Here is a 16,837-nt window from a genome sequence, read left to right on the forward strand (position 1 = left end):
AAACTGTATAAAATTGCGTACCGAGACACGCTATGGCAAAGAATGTTGCAAAAACAGTGAAAAAAACAAAAATGGCATGTCGAAAAATGACCCAAATAAAAGCAAGGCTATAGTAAGGCGAAAAAGTCAAAAATTACATGTCTCAAAAACAGCTAAAACAACTCTAAACTGCATAAAATTATGCATCAAACACGCCATGGCATAGAAGTTTGCAAAGAAAGCAGAAAACGACAAAATATGGCATGTTGACAAAATGACCCAAAAAAAGCAAGGCTATAGTAAAGGCGAAAAAGTCAAAAAATTACATGTCTCAAAAACAGCTAAAAACAACTCTAAACTGCATAAAATTGCGTACCGAAACACGCCATGGCATAGAAGTTTGCAAAGAAAGCAGAAAACGACAAAATATGGCAGCATGTTGACAAAATGACCCAAAAAAAAGCAAAGGCTATAGTAAGGCGAAAAATGTCAAAAAATTACATGTCTCAAAAACAGCTAAAAACAACTCTAAACTGCATAAAATTGCGTACCGAAACACGCCATGGCATAGAAGTTTGCAAAGAAAGCAGAAAACGACAAAATATGGCATGTTGACAAAATGACCCAAAGAAAGCAAGGCTATAGTAAGGCGAAAAATGTCAAAAAATGACATGTCTCAAAAACAGCTAAAAACAACTTTAAACTGCATGAAATAGCGTACCGAAACACGCCATGGCATAGAAGTTTGTAAACACGGGGAAAAAAAACAAAAAATGGCATGTCGAAAAAATGACCCAAATAAAAGCAAGGCTATAGTAAGGCGAAAAAAGTCAAAAAATGACATGTCTCAAAAACAGCTAAAAACAACTCTAAACTGCATAAAATAGCGTACCGAAACACGCCATGGCATAGAAGTTTGCAAAAACAGTGCAAAACAACAAAAATGGCGGTTTAAAAATGACCCAAATAAAAGCAAGGCTATAGTAAGGCGAAAAATGTCAAAAAATGACGTGTCTCAATAACAGCTAAAAACAACTTTAAACTGCATGAAATAGCGTACCGAAACACGCCATGGCATAGAAGTTTGCAAAAACGGTGAAAAAAAAGAAAAAATGGCATGTCGAAAAAATGACCCAAATAAAAGCAAGGCTATAGTAAGGCAAAAAATGTCAAAAAATGACATGTCTCAAAAACAGCTAAAAACAACTCTAATCTGCATAAAATTGCATACCGAAACACGCCATGGCATAGAAGTTTGCAAAAACGGTGAAAAAAAACAAAAAATGGCATGTCGAAAAAATGACCCAAAAAAAGCAAGGCTATAGTAAGGCGAAAAATGTCAAAAAATGACATGTCTCAAAAACAGCTAAAAACAACTCTAAACTTCATAAAATTGCGTACCGAAACACGCCATGGCATAGAAGTTTGCAAAGAAAGCAGAAAACGACAAAATATGGCATGTTGACAAAATGACCCAAAAAAAGCAAGGCTATAGTAAGGCGAAAAAAGTCAAAAAATTACATGTCTCAAAAACAGCTAAAAACAACTCTAAACTGCATAAAATTGCGACATCAAACACGCCATGGCATAGAAGTTTGCAAAGAAAGCAGAAAACGACAAAATATGGCATGTTGACAAAATGACCCAAAGAAAGCAAGGCTATAGTAAGGCGAAAAATGTCAAAAAATGACATGTCTCAAAAACAGCTAAAAACAACTTTAAACTGCATGAAATAGCGTACCGAAACACGCCATGGCATAGAAGTTTGCAAAAACGGTGAAAAAAAACAAAAAATGGCATGTCGAAAAAATGACCCAAATAAAAGCAAGGCTATAGTAAGGCGAAAAAAGTCAAAAAATGACATGTCTCAAAAACAGCTAAAAACAACTCTAAACTGCATAAAATAGCGTACCGAAACACGCCATGGCATAGAAGTTTGCAAAAACAGTGAAAAAAAACAAAAAATGGCGTGTCGAAAAAATGACCCAAATAAAAGCAAGGCTATAGTAAGGCGAAAAATGTCAAAAAATGACGTGTATCAATAACAGCTAAAACTACTTTAAACTGCATGAAATAAGCGTGCGAAACACGCCATGGCATAGAAGTTTGCAAAAAGCAGAAAACAACAAAATATGGCATGTTGAAAAATGAGCCAAAAAAGCAAGGCTATAGTAAAGGCGAAAAATGTCAAAAATGACATGTCTCAAAACAGCTAAAACAACTCTAAACTGCATAAAATAGCGTACCGAGACACGCTATGGCAAAGAATGTTGCAAAAACAGTGAAAAAAAACAAAAAATGGCATGTCGAAAAAATGACCCAAATAAAAGCAAGGCTATAGTAAGGCGAAAAAAGTCAAAAAATGACATGTCTCAAAAACAGCTAAAAACAACTCTAAACTGCATAAAATAGCGTACCGAAACACGCCATGGCATAGAAGTTTGCAAAAAAAGCAGAAAACAACAAAATATGGCATGTTGAAAAAATGAGCCAAAAAAAGCAAGGCTATAGTAAGGCGAAAAATGTCAAAAAATGACATGTCTCAAAAACAGCTAAAAACCACTTTAAACTGCATGAAATAGCGTACCGAAACACGCCATGGCAATGAAGTTTGCAAAAGCGGTGAAAAACAACAAAATATGGCATGTCAAAAAAATGAGCCAAAAAAAGCAAGGCTATAGTAAGGCGAAAAATGTCAAAAAATGACATGTCTCAAAAACAGCTAAAAACAACTCTAAACTGCATAAAATTGCGTACCAGGACAAGCCATGGCAAAGAATGTTGCAAAAAAAGCGAAAAACAACAAAATATGGCATGTCGAAAAAATGAGCCAAAAAAAGCAAGGCTATAGTAAGGCGAAAAAAGTCAAAAAATGACGTGTCTCAAAAACAGCTAAAAACTACTTTAAACTGCATGAAATAGCGTACCAAAACACACCATGGCATAGAAGTTTGCAAAAAAAGCAGAAAACAACAAAATATGGCATGTTGAAAAAATGACCCAAATAAAAGCAAGGCTATAGTAAGGCGAAAAACGTCAAAAAATGACGTGTCTCAAAAACAGCTAAAAACAACTCTAATCTGCATAAAATAGCGTACCGAGACACGCCATGGCAATGAAGTTTGCAAAAGCGGTGAAAAACAACAAAATACGGCATGTCGAAAAAATGAGCCAAAAAAAGCAAGGTTATAGTAAGGCGAAAAATGTCAAAAAATGACATGTCTCAAAAACAGCTAAAAACAAGTCTAAACTGTATAAAATTGCGTACCGAGACACGCCATGGCATAGAAGTTTGTAAACACGGGGAAATAAACAAAAAATGGCATGTCGAAAAAATGACCCAAATAAAAGCAAGGCTATAGTAAGGCGAAAAAAGTCAAAAAATGACATGTCTCAAAAACAGCTAAAAACAACTTTAAACTGCATAAAATAGCGTACCGAGACACGCCATGGCAAAGAATGTTTTAAAAAAAGTGAAAAACAACAAAATATGGCATGTCGAAAAAATGACCCAAAAAAAGCAAGGCTATAGTAAGGCGAAAAACGTCAAAAAATGACGTGTCTCAAAAACAGCTAAAAACAACTCTAATCTGCATAAAATTGCGTACCGAGACACGCCATGGCATAGAAGTTTGCAAAAACGGTGAAAAAAAACAAAAAATGGCATGTCGAAAAAATGACCCAAATAAAAGCAAGGCTATAGTAAGGCGAAAAATGTCAAAAAATGACATGTCTCAAAAACAGCTAAAAACAACTCTAAACTGCATAAAATTGCATACCGAAACACGCCATGGCATAGAAGTTTGCAAAAAAAGCAGAAAACAACAAAATATGGCATGTTGAAAAAATGACCCAAAAAGCAAGGCTATAGTAAGGCGAAAAACGTCAAAAAATGACATGTCTCAAAAACAGCTAAAAACAACTCTAAACTGCATAAAATTGCATACCGAAACACGCCATGGCATAGAAGTTTGCAAAAAAAGCAGAAAACAACAAAATATGGCATGTTGAAAAAATGACCCAAAAAAAGCAAGGCTATAGTAAGGCAAAAAAAGTCAAAAAATGACATGTCTCAAAAACAGCTAAAAACAACTTTAAACTGCATGAAATAGCGTACCGTGACACGACATGGCAAAAATGTCAAATTCTTACGTTCCAAAAATGGATGAAAATGACATATTATAGCTTGTAGAGGTGCACCATATCATACAATAAGAAATAATAATTTACACAGTTGGTTTCATGAAAAATAATTTATTGCAGACAAACACAGAAAATAAATTAATATTTCAGCTTGTGCAGGTCAGAGGAGTGTCTGTCTCTGAGGCTGCAGCACCACCTGCTGTCAGATACACACCTCATCATTAATACTTCACAGACGGTACACAAACTCATCACTTTCTAAAAACTACCAAAACCCTCAAACTACTGACCATGTAAATTTTACATAATTTTTTGGTAAAGGTGAGCAATCTCTCGCTCACATCAGTTAAAAGTATGAAAATAACGTCAGAGCTCAGCAGAATTTGTCGGGTAATCAGAGATTCTGTCTGTCCCTCATGGCTTCCTGTATCTGTCTGTTGAGCTCAGCGATGATTCTGTCTTCATGGGTGTAGACACCAGTCCTCAACAAAGTGTCTCTCTCTTCCAAAAGGCGACTCAGGTGTTCGTCAGCACTCTCATTAACACTCTGAGGGGGGGCAGGACCACACAGGGACGAGGAGGGGCCAAACCGCTCCTCCTGCTGCTTCAGTCTGTAGAAAAGAAAAACACTATCAGTTCATTTTCTGGATGTTATAGATAAAAGTATCAAATTATTGTGTTTTTGGCCCTTTTTTCTACTTTGTATGCTATGGCGCTACTCTCTGAGATACAAAATGTTGTTTTCAGCCATTTTTGGGACGTGTAAAAATTTGACATTTTTCGATATACTATACTATGCAGTTTTCGGCCATTTTTTCAACATGCTAAAACAAGCAAAAAAAGCGACAAATCTCAAAAAAGGACATGTCCCAAAGACAGCTTAAAACTGCATGAAATAGCGTACCGAGACACGCCATGGCAAAGAACGTTGCAAAAAAAAGCCAAAAACACCATAATATCACATGTCCAAAAAATGACCCAAAAAGCAAGGCTATAGTAAGGCGAAAAACGTCAAAAAATGACATGTCTCAAAAACATTAAAAAACAACTTTAAACTGCATAAAATAGCATAGCGAGACACGCCATGGCAAAGAATGTTGCAAAAAAAGCAAAAAACAACAAAATATGGCATGTTGAAAAAATGACCCAAAAAAAGCAAGGCTATAGTAAGGCGAAAAATGTCAAAAAATGACGTGTCTCAAAAACAGGTAAAACCAAATTTAAACTGCATGAAATAGCGTGCAGAGATACGCCATGGCATAGAAGTTTGCAAAAACGGCGAAAGACAACAAAAAATGGCATGTTGAAAAAATGACCCAAAAAAAGCAAGGCTATAGTAAGCCGAAAAACTTGAAAAAATGACTGGTCTCAAAAACATTAAAAAACAACTTTAAACTGCATAAAATAGCGTACCGAAACACGCCATGGCAAACAATGTTGCAAAAATGGCGAAAAACAACAAAATATGGCATGTGGAAAAGATGACCCAAAAAGCAAGGCTATAGTAAGGCGAAAAACGTCACAAAATGACGTGTTTCAAAAACAGCTAAAAACAACTTTAAACTGCATAAAATTGCGCACCGAGACACGCCATGGCATAGAAGTTTGCAAAAACAGCAAAAAACAACAAATAATGGCATGTCGAAAAAATGACCCAAAAAAAGCAAGGCTATAGTAAGGCGAAAAACGTCAAAAACTGACGTGTCTTAAAAACAGGTAAAACCAACTTTAAACTGCATGAAATAGCGTACCGAAACACACCATCGTAAAGAACGTTGCAAAAAAAGCCAAAAACACCATAATATGGCATGTCGAAAAAATAACCCAAAAAAAGCAAGGCTATAGTAAGGCGAAAAACGTCAAAAAATGACGTGTCTCAAGAACATGTCAAAACAACTTTAAACTGCATAAAATAGCGTGCAGAGACACACCATTGCAAAGAATGTTGCAAAAAAAAGCAAAAAACAACAAAATATGGCATGTTGAAAAAATGACCCAAAAAAAGCAAGGCTATAGTAAGGCGAAAATGTCAAAAATGACGTGTCTCAAAAACAGCTAAAAACAACTTTAAACTGCATAAAATAGCGTACCGAGACACACCATTGCAAAGAATGTTGCAAAAAAAAGCAAAAAACAACAAAATATGGCATGTTGAAAAAATGACCCAAAAAAAGCAAGGCTATAGTAAGGCGAAAAATGTCAAAAAAATGACATGTCTCAAAAACAGCTAAAAACAACTTTAAACTGCATGAAATAGCGTACCGAAACACGCCATGGCATAGAAGTTTGCAAAAACGGTGAAAAAAAACAAAATATGGCATGTTGAAAAAATGACCCAAAAAAAGCAAGGCTATAGTAAGGCGAAAAACGTCACAAAATGACGTGTTTCAAAAACAGCTAAAAACAACTTTAAACTGCATAAAATTGTGTACCGAGACATGGCATGGCATAGAAGTTTGCAACAACAGCAAAAAACAACAAAAAATGGCATGTCGAAAAAATGACCCAAAAAAAGCAAGGCTATAGTAAGGCGAAAAATGTCAAAAACTGACGTGTCTCAAAAACAGGTAAAACCAAATTTAAACTGCATGAAATAGCGTGCAGAGACACGCCATGGCAAAGAATGTTGCAAAAAAAGCGAAAAAACAACAAAATATGGCATGTCGAAAAAATGACCCAAAAAAAGCAAGGCTATAGTAAGGCAAAAAACGTCAAAAACTGACGTGTCTCAAAAACATTAAAAACCAACTTTAAACTGCATGAAATAGCGTGCAGAGACACGCCATGGCATAGAAGTTTGCAAAAACGGCGAAAAACAACAAAATATGGCATGTCGAAAAAATGACCCAAAATAAGTAAGGCTATAGTAAGGCTAAAAAAGTCAAAAAATGACGTGTCTCAAAAACATTAAAAACCAACTTTAAACTGCATGAAATAGCGTACCGAAACACACCATGGTAAAGAACGTTGCAAAAAAAGCCAAAAACACCATAATATGGCATGTCGAAAAAATAACCCAAAAAAAGCAAGGCTATAGTAAGGCGAAAAACGTCAAAAAATGACGTGTCTCAAGAACATGTCAAAACAACTTTAAACTGCATAAAATAGCGTGCAGAGACACGCCATGGCAAAGAATGTTGCAAAAACGGCGAAAAACAACAAAATATGGCATGTCGAAAAAATGACCCAAAAAAAGCAAGGCTATAGTAAGGCGAAAAATGGCAAAAAAATGACATGTCTCAAAAACAGCTAAAAACAACTTTAAACTGCATGAAATAGCGTACCGAAACACGCCATGGCATAGAAGTTTGCAAAAACGGTGAAAAAAACCAAAATATGGCATGTTGAAAAAATGACCCAAAAAAAGCAAGGCTATAGTAAGGCGAAAAATGTCAAAAAATGACGTGTCTCAAAAACAGCTAAAAACAACTTTAAACTGCATAAAATAGCGTACCGAGACACACCATTGCAAAGAATGTTGCAAAAAAAAGCAAAAAACAACAAAATATGGCATGTTGAAAAAATGACCCAAAAAAAGCAAGGCTATAGTAAGGCTAAAATGTCAAAAAATGACATGTCTCAAAAACAGCTAAAAACAACTTTAAACTGCATGAAATAGCGTACCGAAACACGCCATGGCATAGAAGTTTGCAAAAACGGTGAAAAAAAACAAAATATGGCATGTTGAAAAAATGACCCAAAAAAAGCAAGGCTATAGTATAAAAAACGTCACAAAATGACGTGTTTCAAAAACAGCTAAAAACAACTTTAAACTGCATAAAATTGTGTACCGAGACATGGCATGGCATAGAAGTTTGCAACAACAGCAAAAAACAACAAAAAATGGCATGTCGAAAAAATGACCCAAAAAAAGCAAGGCTATAGTAAGGCGAAAAATGTCAAAAACTGACGTGTCTCAAAAACAGGTAAAACCAAATTTAAACTGCATGAAATAGCGTGCAGAGACACGCCATGGCAAAGAATGTTGCAAAAAAAGCGAAAAAACAACAAAATATGGCATGTCGAAAAAATGACCCAAAAAAAGCAAGGCTATAGTAAGGCAAAAAACGTCAAAAACTGACGTGTCTCAAAAACATTAAAAACCAACTTTAAACTGCATGAAATAGCGTGCAGAGACACGCCATGGCATAGAAGTTTGCAAAAACTGCGAAAAAGAACAAAATATGGCATGTCGAAAAAATGACCCAAAATAAGTAAGGCTATAGTAAGGCGAAAAAAGTCAAAAAATGACGTGTCTCAAAAACATTAAAAACCAACTTTAAACTGCATGAAATAGCGTACCGAAACACACCATGGTAAAGAACGTTGCAAAAAAAGCCAAAAACACCATAATATGGCATGTCGAAAAAATAACCCAAAAAAAGCAAGGCTATAGTAAGGCGAAAAAAGTCAAAAAATGACGTGTCTCAAGAACATGTCAAAACAACTTTAAACTGCATAAAATAGCGTGCAGAGACACGCCATGGCAAAGAATGTTGCAAAAACTGCGAAAAACAACAAAATATGGCATGTCGAAAAAATGACCCAAAAAAAGCAAGGCTATAGTAAGGCGAAAAATGGCAAAAAAATGACATGTCTCAAAAACAGCAAAAAACAACTTTAAACTGCATGAAATAGCGTGCATCAAACACGCCATGGCATAGAAGTTTGCAAAAACGGTGAAAAAAACCAAAATATGGCATGTTGAAAAAATGACCCAAAAAAAGCAAGGCTATAGTAAGGCGAAAAACGTCACAAAATGACGTGTTTCAAAAACAGCTAAAAACAACTTTAAACTGCATAAAATAGCGTGCAGAGACACGCCATGGCAAAGAATGTTGCAAAAAAAGCGAAAAAACAACAAAATATGGCATGTCGAAAAAATGACCCAAAAAAAGCAAGGCTATAGTAAGGCAAAAAACGTCAAAAACTGACGTGTCTCAAAAACATTAAAAACCAACTTTAAACTGCATGAAATAGCGTGCAGAGACACGCCATGGCATAGAAGTTTGCAAAAACGGCGAAAAACAACAAAATATGGCATGTCGAAAAAATGACCCAGAATAAGTAAGGCTATAGTAAGGCGAAAAATGGCAAAAAATGACATGTCTCAAAAACAGCTAAAAACAACTTTAAACTGCATAAAATAGCGTACCGAGACACACCATTGCAAAGAATGTTGCAAAAAAAAGCGAAAAACAACAAAATATGGCATGTCGAAAAAATGACCCAAAAAAAGCAAGGCTATAGTAAGGCGAAAAACGTCACAAAATGACGTGTTTCAAAAACAGCTAAAAACAACTTTAAACTGCATAAAATTGTGTACCGAGACATGGCATGGCATAGAAGTTTGCAACAACAGCAAAAAACAACAAAAAATGGCATGTCGAAAAAATGACCCAAAAAAAGCAAGGCTATAGTAAGGCGAAAAATGTCAAAAACTGATGTGTCTCAAAAACAGGTAAAACCAAATTTAAACTGCATGAAATAGCATAGCGAGACACGCCATGGCAAAGAATGTTGCAAAAAAAAGCCAAAAACACCATAATATGACATGTCCAAAAAATGACCCAAAAAGCAAGGCTATAGTAAGGCGAAAAATGTCAAAAAATGACGTGTTTCAAAAACAGCTAAAAACAACTTTAAACTGCATAAAATTGCGCACCGAGACACGCCATGGCATAGAAGTTTGCAAAAACAGCAAAAAACAACAAATAATGGCATGTCGAAAAAATGACCCAAAAAAAGCAAGGCTATAGTAAGGCAAAAAACGTCAAAAACTGACGTGTCTCAAAAACAGGTAAAACCAAATTTAAACTGCATGAAATAGCGTGCAGAGACAGGCCATGGCATAGAAGTTTGCAAAAACGGCGAAAAACAACAAAATATGGCATGTCGAAAAAATGACCCAAAAAAAGCAAGGCTATAGTAAGGCGAAAAAAGTCAAAAAATGACGTGTCTCAAAAACATTAAAAACCAACTTTAAACTGCATGAAATAGCGTACCGAAACACGCCATGGCAAACAATGTTGCAAAAAAAGCGAAAAACAACAAAATATGGCATGTCGAAAAGATGACCTAAAAAGCAAGGCTATTGTAAGGCGAGAAACGTCAAAAAATGACGTGTCTCAAAAACAGCTAAAAACAACTTTAAACTGCATGAAATAGCGTACCGAAACAGGCCATGGCATAGAAGTTTGCAAAAACGGTGAAAAAAAACAAAATATGGCATGTCGAAAAAATGAGCCAAAAAAAGCAAGGCTATAGTAAGGCGAAAAAAGTCAAATTCTTACATCTCCAAAAATGGCTGAAAATGATATATTATAGCTTGTAGAGGCCATTTTTTCAATATCATAAATTATGATTTTTTAAAAACTGTATGCTATGAGGCCACTCTACTGGCTATAACATGTTATTTTCAACCATTTCTGGAACATGTCAAAATTTGTCATTTTTTGCCATACTATACTATGCGGTTTTTGGCTGTGTTATCAAGATGCTAAATTATGATGTTTTTTTTTACGTCTTTGTCCTTTGTTTCTACTTTGTATGCTATGAGGCCACTCTACAAGCTATAATATGTCATTTGCAGCCATTTATGGGACATGTCAAAATTTGACATTTGTCGCCATACTATACTATGCGTTTGTTGGCCATATTTGCAACATGTGAAAATATGATTTTTTAATTTTTTTTCATTTTGGCCTTTTTTTCTACTTTGTATGCTATGGCACGACTCTACAAGCTATAATATGTTGTTTTCAGCCATTTTTGAGACATGTTAAAATTTGTCATTTTTTGCCATACTATACTATGCGGTTTTTGGCTGTGTTATCAAGATGCTAAATTATGATTATTTTTTTTTTCACTTATTGGCATTTTTTTCTACTTTGCATGCTATGGTGCTACTCTATTAGCTATAACATGTTATTTTCAGCCATTTATGGGACATGTCAAAATTTGACATTTTTTGCCATACTATACTATGCGGTTGTTGGCCATATTTGCAACATGTGAAAACATGATTTCTTTTTTTTTTTTCATTTTGGCTTTTTTTTCTACTTTGTATGCTATGGCACGACTCTAAAAGCTATAATATGTCGTTTTTAGCCATTTTTGAGACATGTCAAAATTTGTCATTTTTTGCCATACTATACTATGCGGTTTTTGGCTGCGTTATCAAGATGCTAAATTATGATGGGTTTTTTTACGTCTTTGTCCTTTGTTTCTACTTTGTATGCTATGAGGCCACTCTACAAGCTATAATATGTCATTTGCAGCCATTTATGGGACATGTCAAAATTTGACATTTGTCGCCATACTATACTATGCAGTTGTTGGCCATATTTGCAACATGTGAAAATATGATTTTTAAATTTTTATTTTGGCCTTTTTTCTACTTTGTATGCTATGGCAAGACTCTACAAGCTATAATATGTCGTTTTAGCCATTTCTGGAACATGTCAAAATTTGTCATTTTTGCCATACTATGCTATGCGGTTGTTGGCCATTTTTCAATATCATAAATTATGATTTTTTTTTTTTTTACTTTTTGGCATTTTTTTCTATTTTGCATGCTATGGTGCTACTCTACTAGCTATAACGTGTTATTTTCAGCCATTTATGGGACATGTCAAAATTTGACACTTTTTGCCATACTATACTATGCGGTTTTTGGCTGTTTTATCAAGATGCTAAATTATGATGTTTTTTTTTACGTCTTTGTCCTTTGTTTCTACTTTGGATGCTATGAGGCCACTCTACAAGCTATAATATGTCATTTGCAGCCATTTATGGGACATGTCAAAATTTGACATTTGTCGCCATACTACTATGCGGTTGTTGGCCATATTTGCAACATGCGAAAATATGATTTTTTAAATTTTTTATTTTGGCCTTTTTTCCTACTTTGTATGCTATGGCACGACTCTAAAAGCTATAATATGTTGTTTTCAGCCATTTTTGAGACATGTTAAAATTTGTCATTTTTGCCATACTATACTATGCGGTTTTGGCTGTGTTATCAAGATGCTAAATTATGATTATTTTTTTCACTTATTGGCATTTTTCTACTTTGCATGCTATGGTGCTACTCTATTAGCTATAACATGTTATTTTCAGCCATTTATGGGACATGTCAAAATTTGACATTTTTTGCCATACTATACTACGCGGTTTTTGGCTGCGTTATCAAGATGCTAAATTATGATGTTTTTTTTTTACGTCTTTGTCCTTTGTTTCTACTTTGTATGCTATGAGGCCACTCTACAAGCTATAATATGTCATTTGCAGCCATTTATGGGACATGTCAAAATTTGACATTTGTCGCCATACTATACTATGTGGTTTTTGGCCATATTTGCAACATGCGAAAATATGATTTTTTAAAATTTTTTATTTTGGCCTTTTTTCCTACTTTGTATGCTATGGCACGACTCTACAAGCTATAATATGTTGTTTTCAGCCATTTTTGAGACATGTTAAAATTTGTCATTTTTTGCCATACTATACTATGCGGTTTTTGGCTGTGTTATCAAGATGCTAAATTATGATTATTTTTTTCACTTATTGGCATTTTTCTACTTTGCATGCTATGGTGCTACTCTATTAGCTATAACATGTTATTTTCAGCCATTTATGGGACATGTCAAAATTTGACATTTTTTGCCATACTATACTATGCGGTTGTTGGCCATATTTGCAACATGTGAAAACATGATTTCTTTTTTTTTTCATTTTGGCTTTTTTTTCTACTTTGTATGCTATGGCACGACTCTAAAAGCTATAATATGTCGTTTTTAGCCATTTTTGAGACATGTCAAAATTTGTCATTTTTTGCCATACTATACTATGCGGTTTTTGGCTGCGTTATCAAGATGCTAAATTATGATGGGGTTTTTTACGTCTTTGTCCTTTGTTTCTACTTTGTATGCTATGAGGCCACTCTACAAGCTATAATATGTCATTTGCAGCCATTTATGGGACATGTCAAAATTTGACATTTGTCGCCATACTATACTATGCAGTTGTTGGCCATATTTGCAACATGTGAAAATATGATTTTTTAAATTTTTTATTTTGGCCTTTTTTTCTACTTTGTATGCTATGGCAAGACTCTACAAGCTATAATATGTCGTTTTTAGCCATTTCTGGAACATGTCAAAATTTGTCATTTTTGCCATACTATGCTATGCGGTTGTTGGCCATTTTTTCAATATCATAAATTATGATTTTTTTTTTTTTTACTTTTTGGCATTTTTTTCTATTTTGCATGCTATGGTGCTACTCTACTAGCTATAACGTGTTATTTTCAGCCATTTATGGGACATGTCAAAATTTGACACTTTTTGCCATACTATACTATGCGGTTTTTGGCTGTTTTATCAAGATGCTAAATTATGATGTTTTTTTTTACGTCTTTGTCCTTTGTTTCTACTTTGGATGCTATGAGGCCACTCTACAAGCTATAATATGTCATTTGCAGCCATTTATGGGACATGTCAAAATTTGACATTTGTCGCCATACTACTATGCGGTTGTTGGCCATATTTGCAACATGCGAAAATATGATTTTTTAAATTTTTTATTTTGGCCTTTTTTCCTACTTTGTATGCTATGGCAAGACTCTAAAAGCTATAATATGTTGTTTTCAGCCATTTTTGAGACATGTTAAAATTTGTCATTTTTTGCCATACTATACTATGCGGTTTTTGGCTGTGTTATCAAGATGCTAAATTATGATTATTTTTTTTTCACTTATTGGCATTTTTTTCTACTTTGCATGCTATGGTGCTACTCTATTAGCTATAACATGTTATTTTCAGCCATTTATGGGACATGTCAAAATTTGACATTTTTTGCCATACTATACTACGCGGTTTTTGGCTGCGTTATCAAGATGCTAAATTATGATGTTTTTTTTTTACGTCTTTGTCCTTTGTTTCTACTTTGTATGCTATGAGGCCACTCTACAAGCTATAATATGTCATTTGCAGCCATTTATGGGACATGTCAAAATTTGACATTTGTCGCCATACTACTATGCGGTTGTTGGCCATATTTGCAACATGCGAAAATATGATTTTTTAAATTTTTTATTTTGGCCTTTTTTCCTACTTTGTATGCTATGGCAAGACTCTAAAAGCTATAATATGTTGTTTTCAGCCATTTTTGAGACATGTTAAAATTTGTCATTTTTTGCCATACTATACTATGCGGTTTTTGGCTGTGTTATCAAGATGCTAAATTATGATTTTTTTTTTTTTCACTTATTGGCATTTTTTTCTACTTTGCATGCTATGGTGCTACTCTATTAGCTATAACATGTTATTTTCAGCCATTTATGGGACATGTCAAAATTTGACATTTTTTGCCATACTATACTACGCCGGTTTTTGGCTGCGTTATCAAGATGCTAAATTATGATGTTTTTTTTTTACGTCTTTGTCCTTTGTTTCTACTTTGTATGCTATGAGGCCACTCTACAAGCTATAATATGTCATTTGCAGCCATTTATGGGACATGTCAAAATTTGACATTTGTCGCCATACTATACTATGTGGTTTTTGGCCATATTTGCAACATGCGAAAATATGATTTTTTTTAATTTTTTATTTTGGCCTTTTTTCCTACTTTGTATGCTATGGCACGACTCTACAAGCTATAATATGTTGTTTTCAGCCATTTTGAGACATGTTAAAATTTGTCATTTTTGCCATACTATACTATGCGGTTTTTGGCTGTGTTATCAAGATGCTAAATTATGATTATTTTTTTTTTCACTTATTGGCATTTTTTTCTACTTTGCATGCTATGGTGCTACTCTATTAGCTATAACATGTTATTTTCAGCCATTTATGGGATATGTCAAAATTTGACATTTTTGCCATACTATACTATGCGGTTGTTGGCCATATTTGCAACATGTGAAAACATGATTTCTTTTTTTTTCATTTTGGCTTTTTTCTACTTTGTATGCTATGGCACGACTCTAAAAGCTATAATATGTCGTTTTTAGCCATTTTTGAGACATGTCAAAATTTGTCATTTTTTGCCATACTATACTATGCGGTTTTTGGCTGCGTTATCAAGATGCTAAATTATGATGGGTTTTTTTACGTCTTTGTCCTTTGTTTCTACTTTGTATGCTATGAGGCCACTCTACAAGCTATAATATGTCATTTGCAGCCATTTATGGGACATGTCAAAATTTGACATTTGTCGCCATACATACTATACTATGCAGTTGTTGGCCATATTTGCAACATGTGAAAATATGATTTTTAAATTTTTTATTTTGGCCTTTTTTTCTACTTTGTATGCTATGGCAAGACTCTACAAGCTATAATATGTCGTTTTTAGCCATTTCTGGAACATGTCAAAATTTGTCATTTTTTGCCATACTATGCTATGCGGTTGTTGGCCATTTTTTCAATATCATAAATTATGATTTTTTTTTTTTTTACTTTTTGGCATTTTTTTCTATTTTGCATGCTATGGTGCTACTCTACTAGCTATAACGTGTTATTTTCAGCCATTTATGGGACATGTCAAAATTTGACACTTTTTGCCATACTATACTATGCGTTTTTTGGCTGTTTTATCAAGATGCTAAATTATGATGTTTTTTTTTACGTCTTTGTCCTTTGTTTCTACTTTGGATGCTATGAGGCCACTCTACAAGCTATAATATGTCATTTGCAGCCATTTATGGGACATGTCAAAATTTGACATTTGTCGCCATACTACTATGCGGTTGTTGGCCATATTTGCAACATGCGAAAATATGATTTTTTAAATTTTTTATTTTGGCCTTTTTTCCTACTTTGTATGCTATGGCAAGACTCTAAAAGCTATAATATGTTGTTTTCAGCCATTTTTGAGACATGTTAAAATTTGTCATTTTGCCATACTATACTATGCGGTTTTTGGCTGTGTTATCAAGATGCTAAATTATGATTATTTTTTTTTCACTTATTGGCATTTTTTTCTACTTTGCATGCTATGGTGCTACTCTATTAGCTATAACATGTTATTTTCAGCCATTTATGGGACATGTCAAAATTTGACATTTTTTGCCATACTATACTACGCGGTTTTTGGCTGCGTTATCAAGATGCTAAATTATGATGTTTTTTTTTTACGTCTTTGTCCTTTGTTTCTACTTTGTATGCTATGAGGCCACTCTACAAGCTATAATATGTCATTTGCAGCCATTTATGGGACATGTCAAAATTTGACATTTGTCGCCATACTATACTATGTGGTTTTTGGCCATATTTGCAACATGCGAAAATATGATTTTTTTAAATTTTTTATTTTGGCCTTTTTTCCTACTTTGTATGCTATGGCACGACTCTACAAGCTATAATATGTTGTTTTCAGCCATTTTTGAGACATGTTAAAATTTGTCATTTTTTGCCATACTATACTATGCGGTTTTTGGCTGTGTTATCAAGATGCTAAATTATGATTATTTTTTTTTTCACTTATTGGCATTTTTTTCTACTTTGCATGCTATGGTGCTACTCTATTAGCTATAACATGTTATTTTCAGCCATTTATGGGACATGTCAAAATTTGACATTTTGCCATACTATACTATGCGGTTGTTGGCCATATTTGCAACATGTGAAAACATGATTTCTTTTTTTTTTTTTTCATTTTGGCTTTTTTTTCTACTTTGTATGCTATGGCACGACTCTAAAAGCTATAA

At 34.1% G+C, this 16,837-nt stretch overlaps 1 protein-coding gene across 1 annotated transcript in view; it reads right to left on the reverse strand.

Annotated features, from left to right (window-relative positions):
• Positions 1-4,217: 4,217 nt before the first annotated feature.
• cep120 (centrosomal protein 120) overlaps positions 4,218-16,837 on the reverse strand; it is a 44,306-nt gene continuing 31,686 nt past the window's right edge. Inside the window, exon 20 of the mRNA XM_088076271.1 lies at positions 4,218-4,733. Within this exon, the coding sequence (XP_087932397.1) occupies positions 4,517-4,733 (217 nt within the window). The 3' untranslated portion in view covers positions 4,218-4,516. The remainder of the gene's footprint in view (positions 4,734-16,837) is intronic.

The sequence above is a fragment of the Plectropomus leopardus genome, chromosome 4, assembly GCF_026936395.1.
Source record: "Plectropomus leopardus strain MGB_pleo_1.0 chromosome 4, ASM2693639v1, whole genome shotgun sequence".
NCBI lineage: Eukaryota > Metazoa > Chordata > Actinopteri > Perciformes > Serranidae > Plectropomus > Plectropomus leopardus.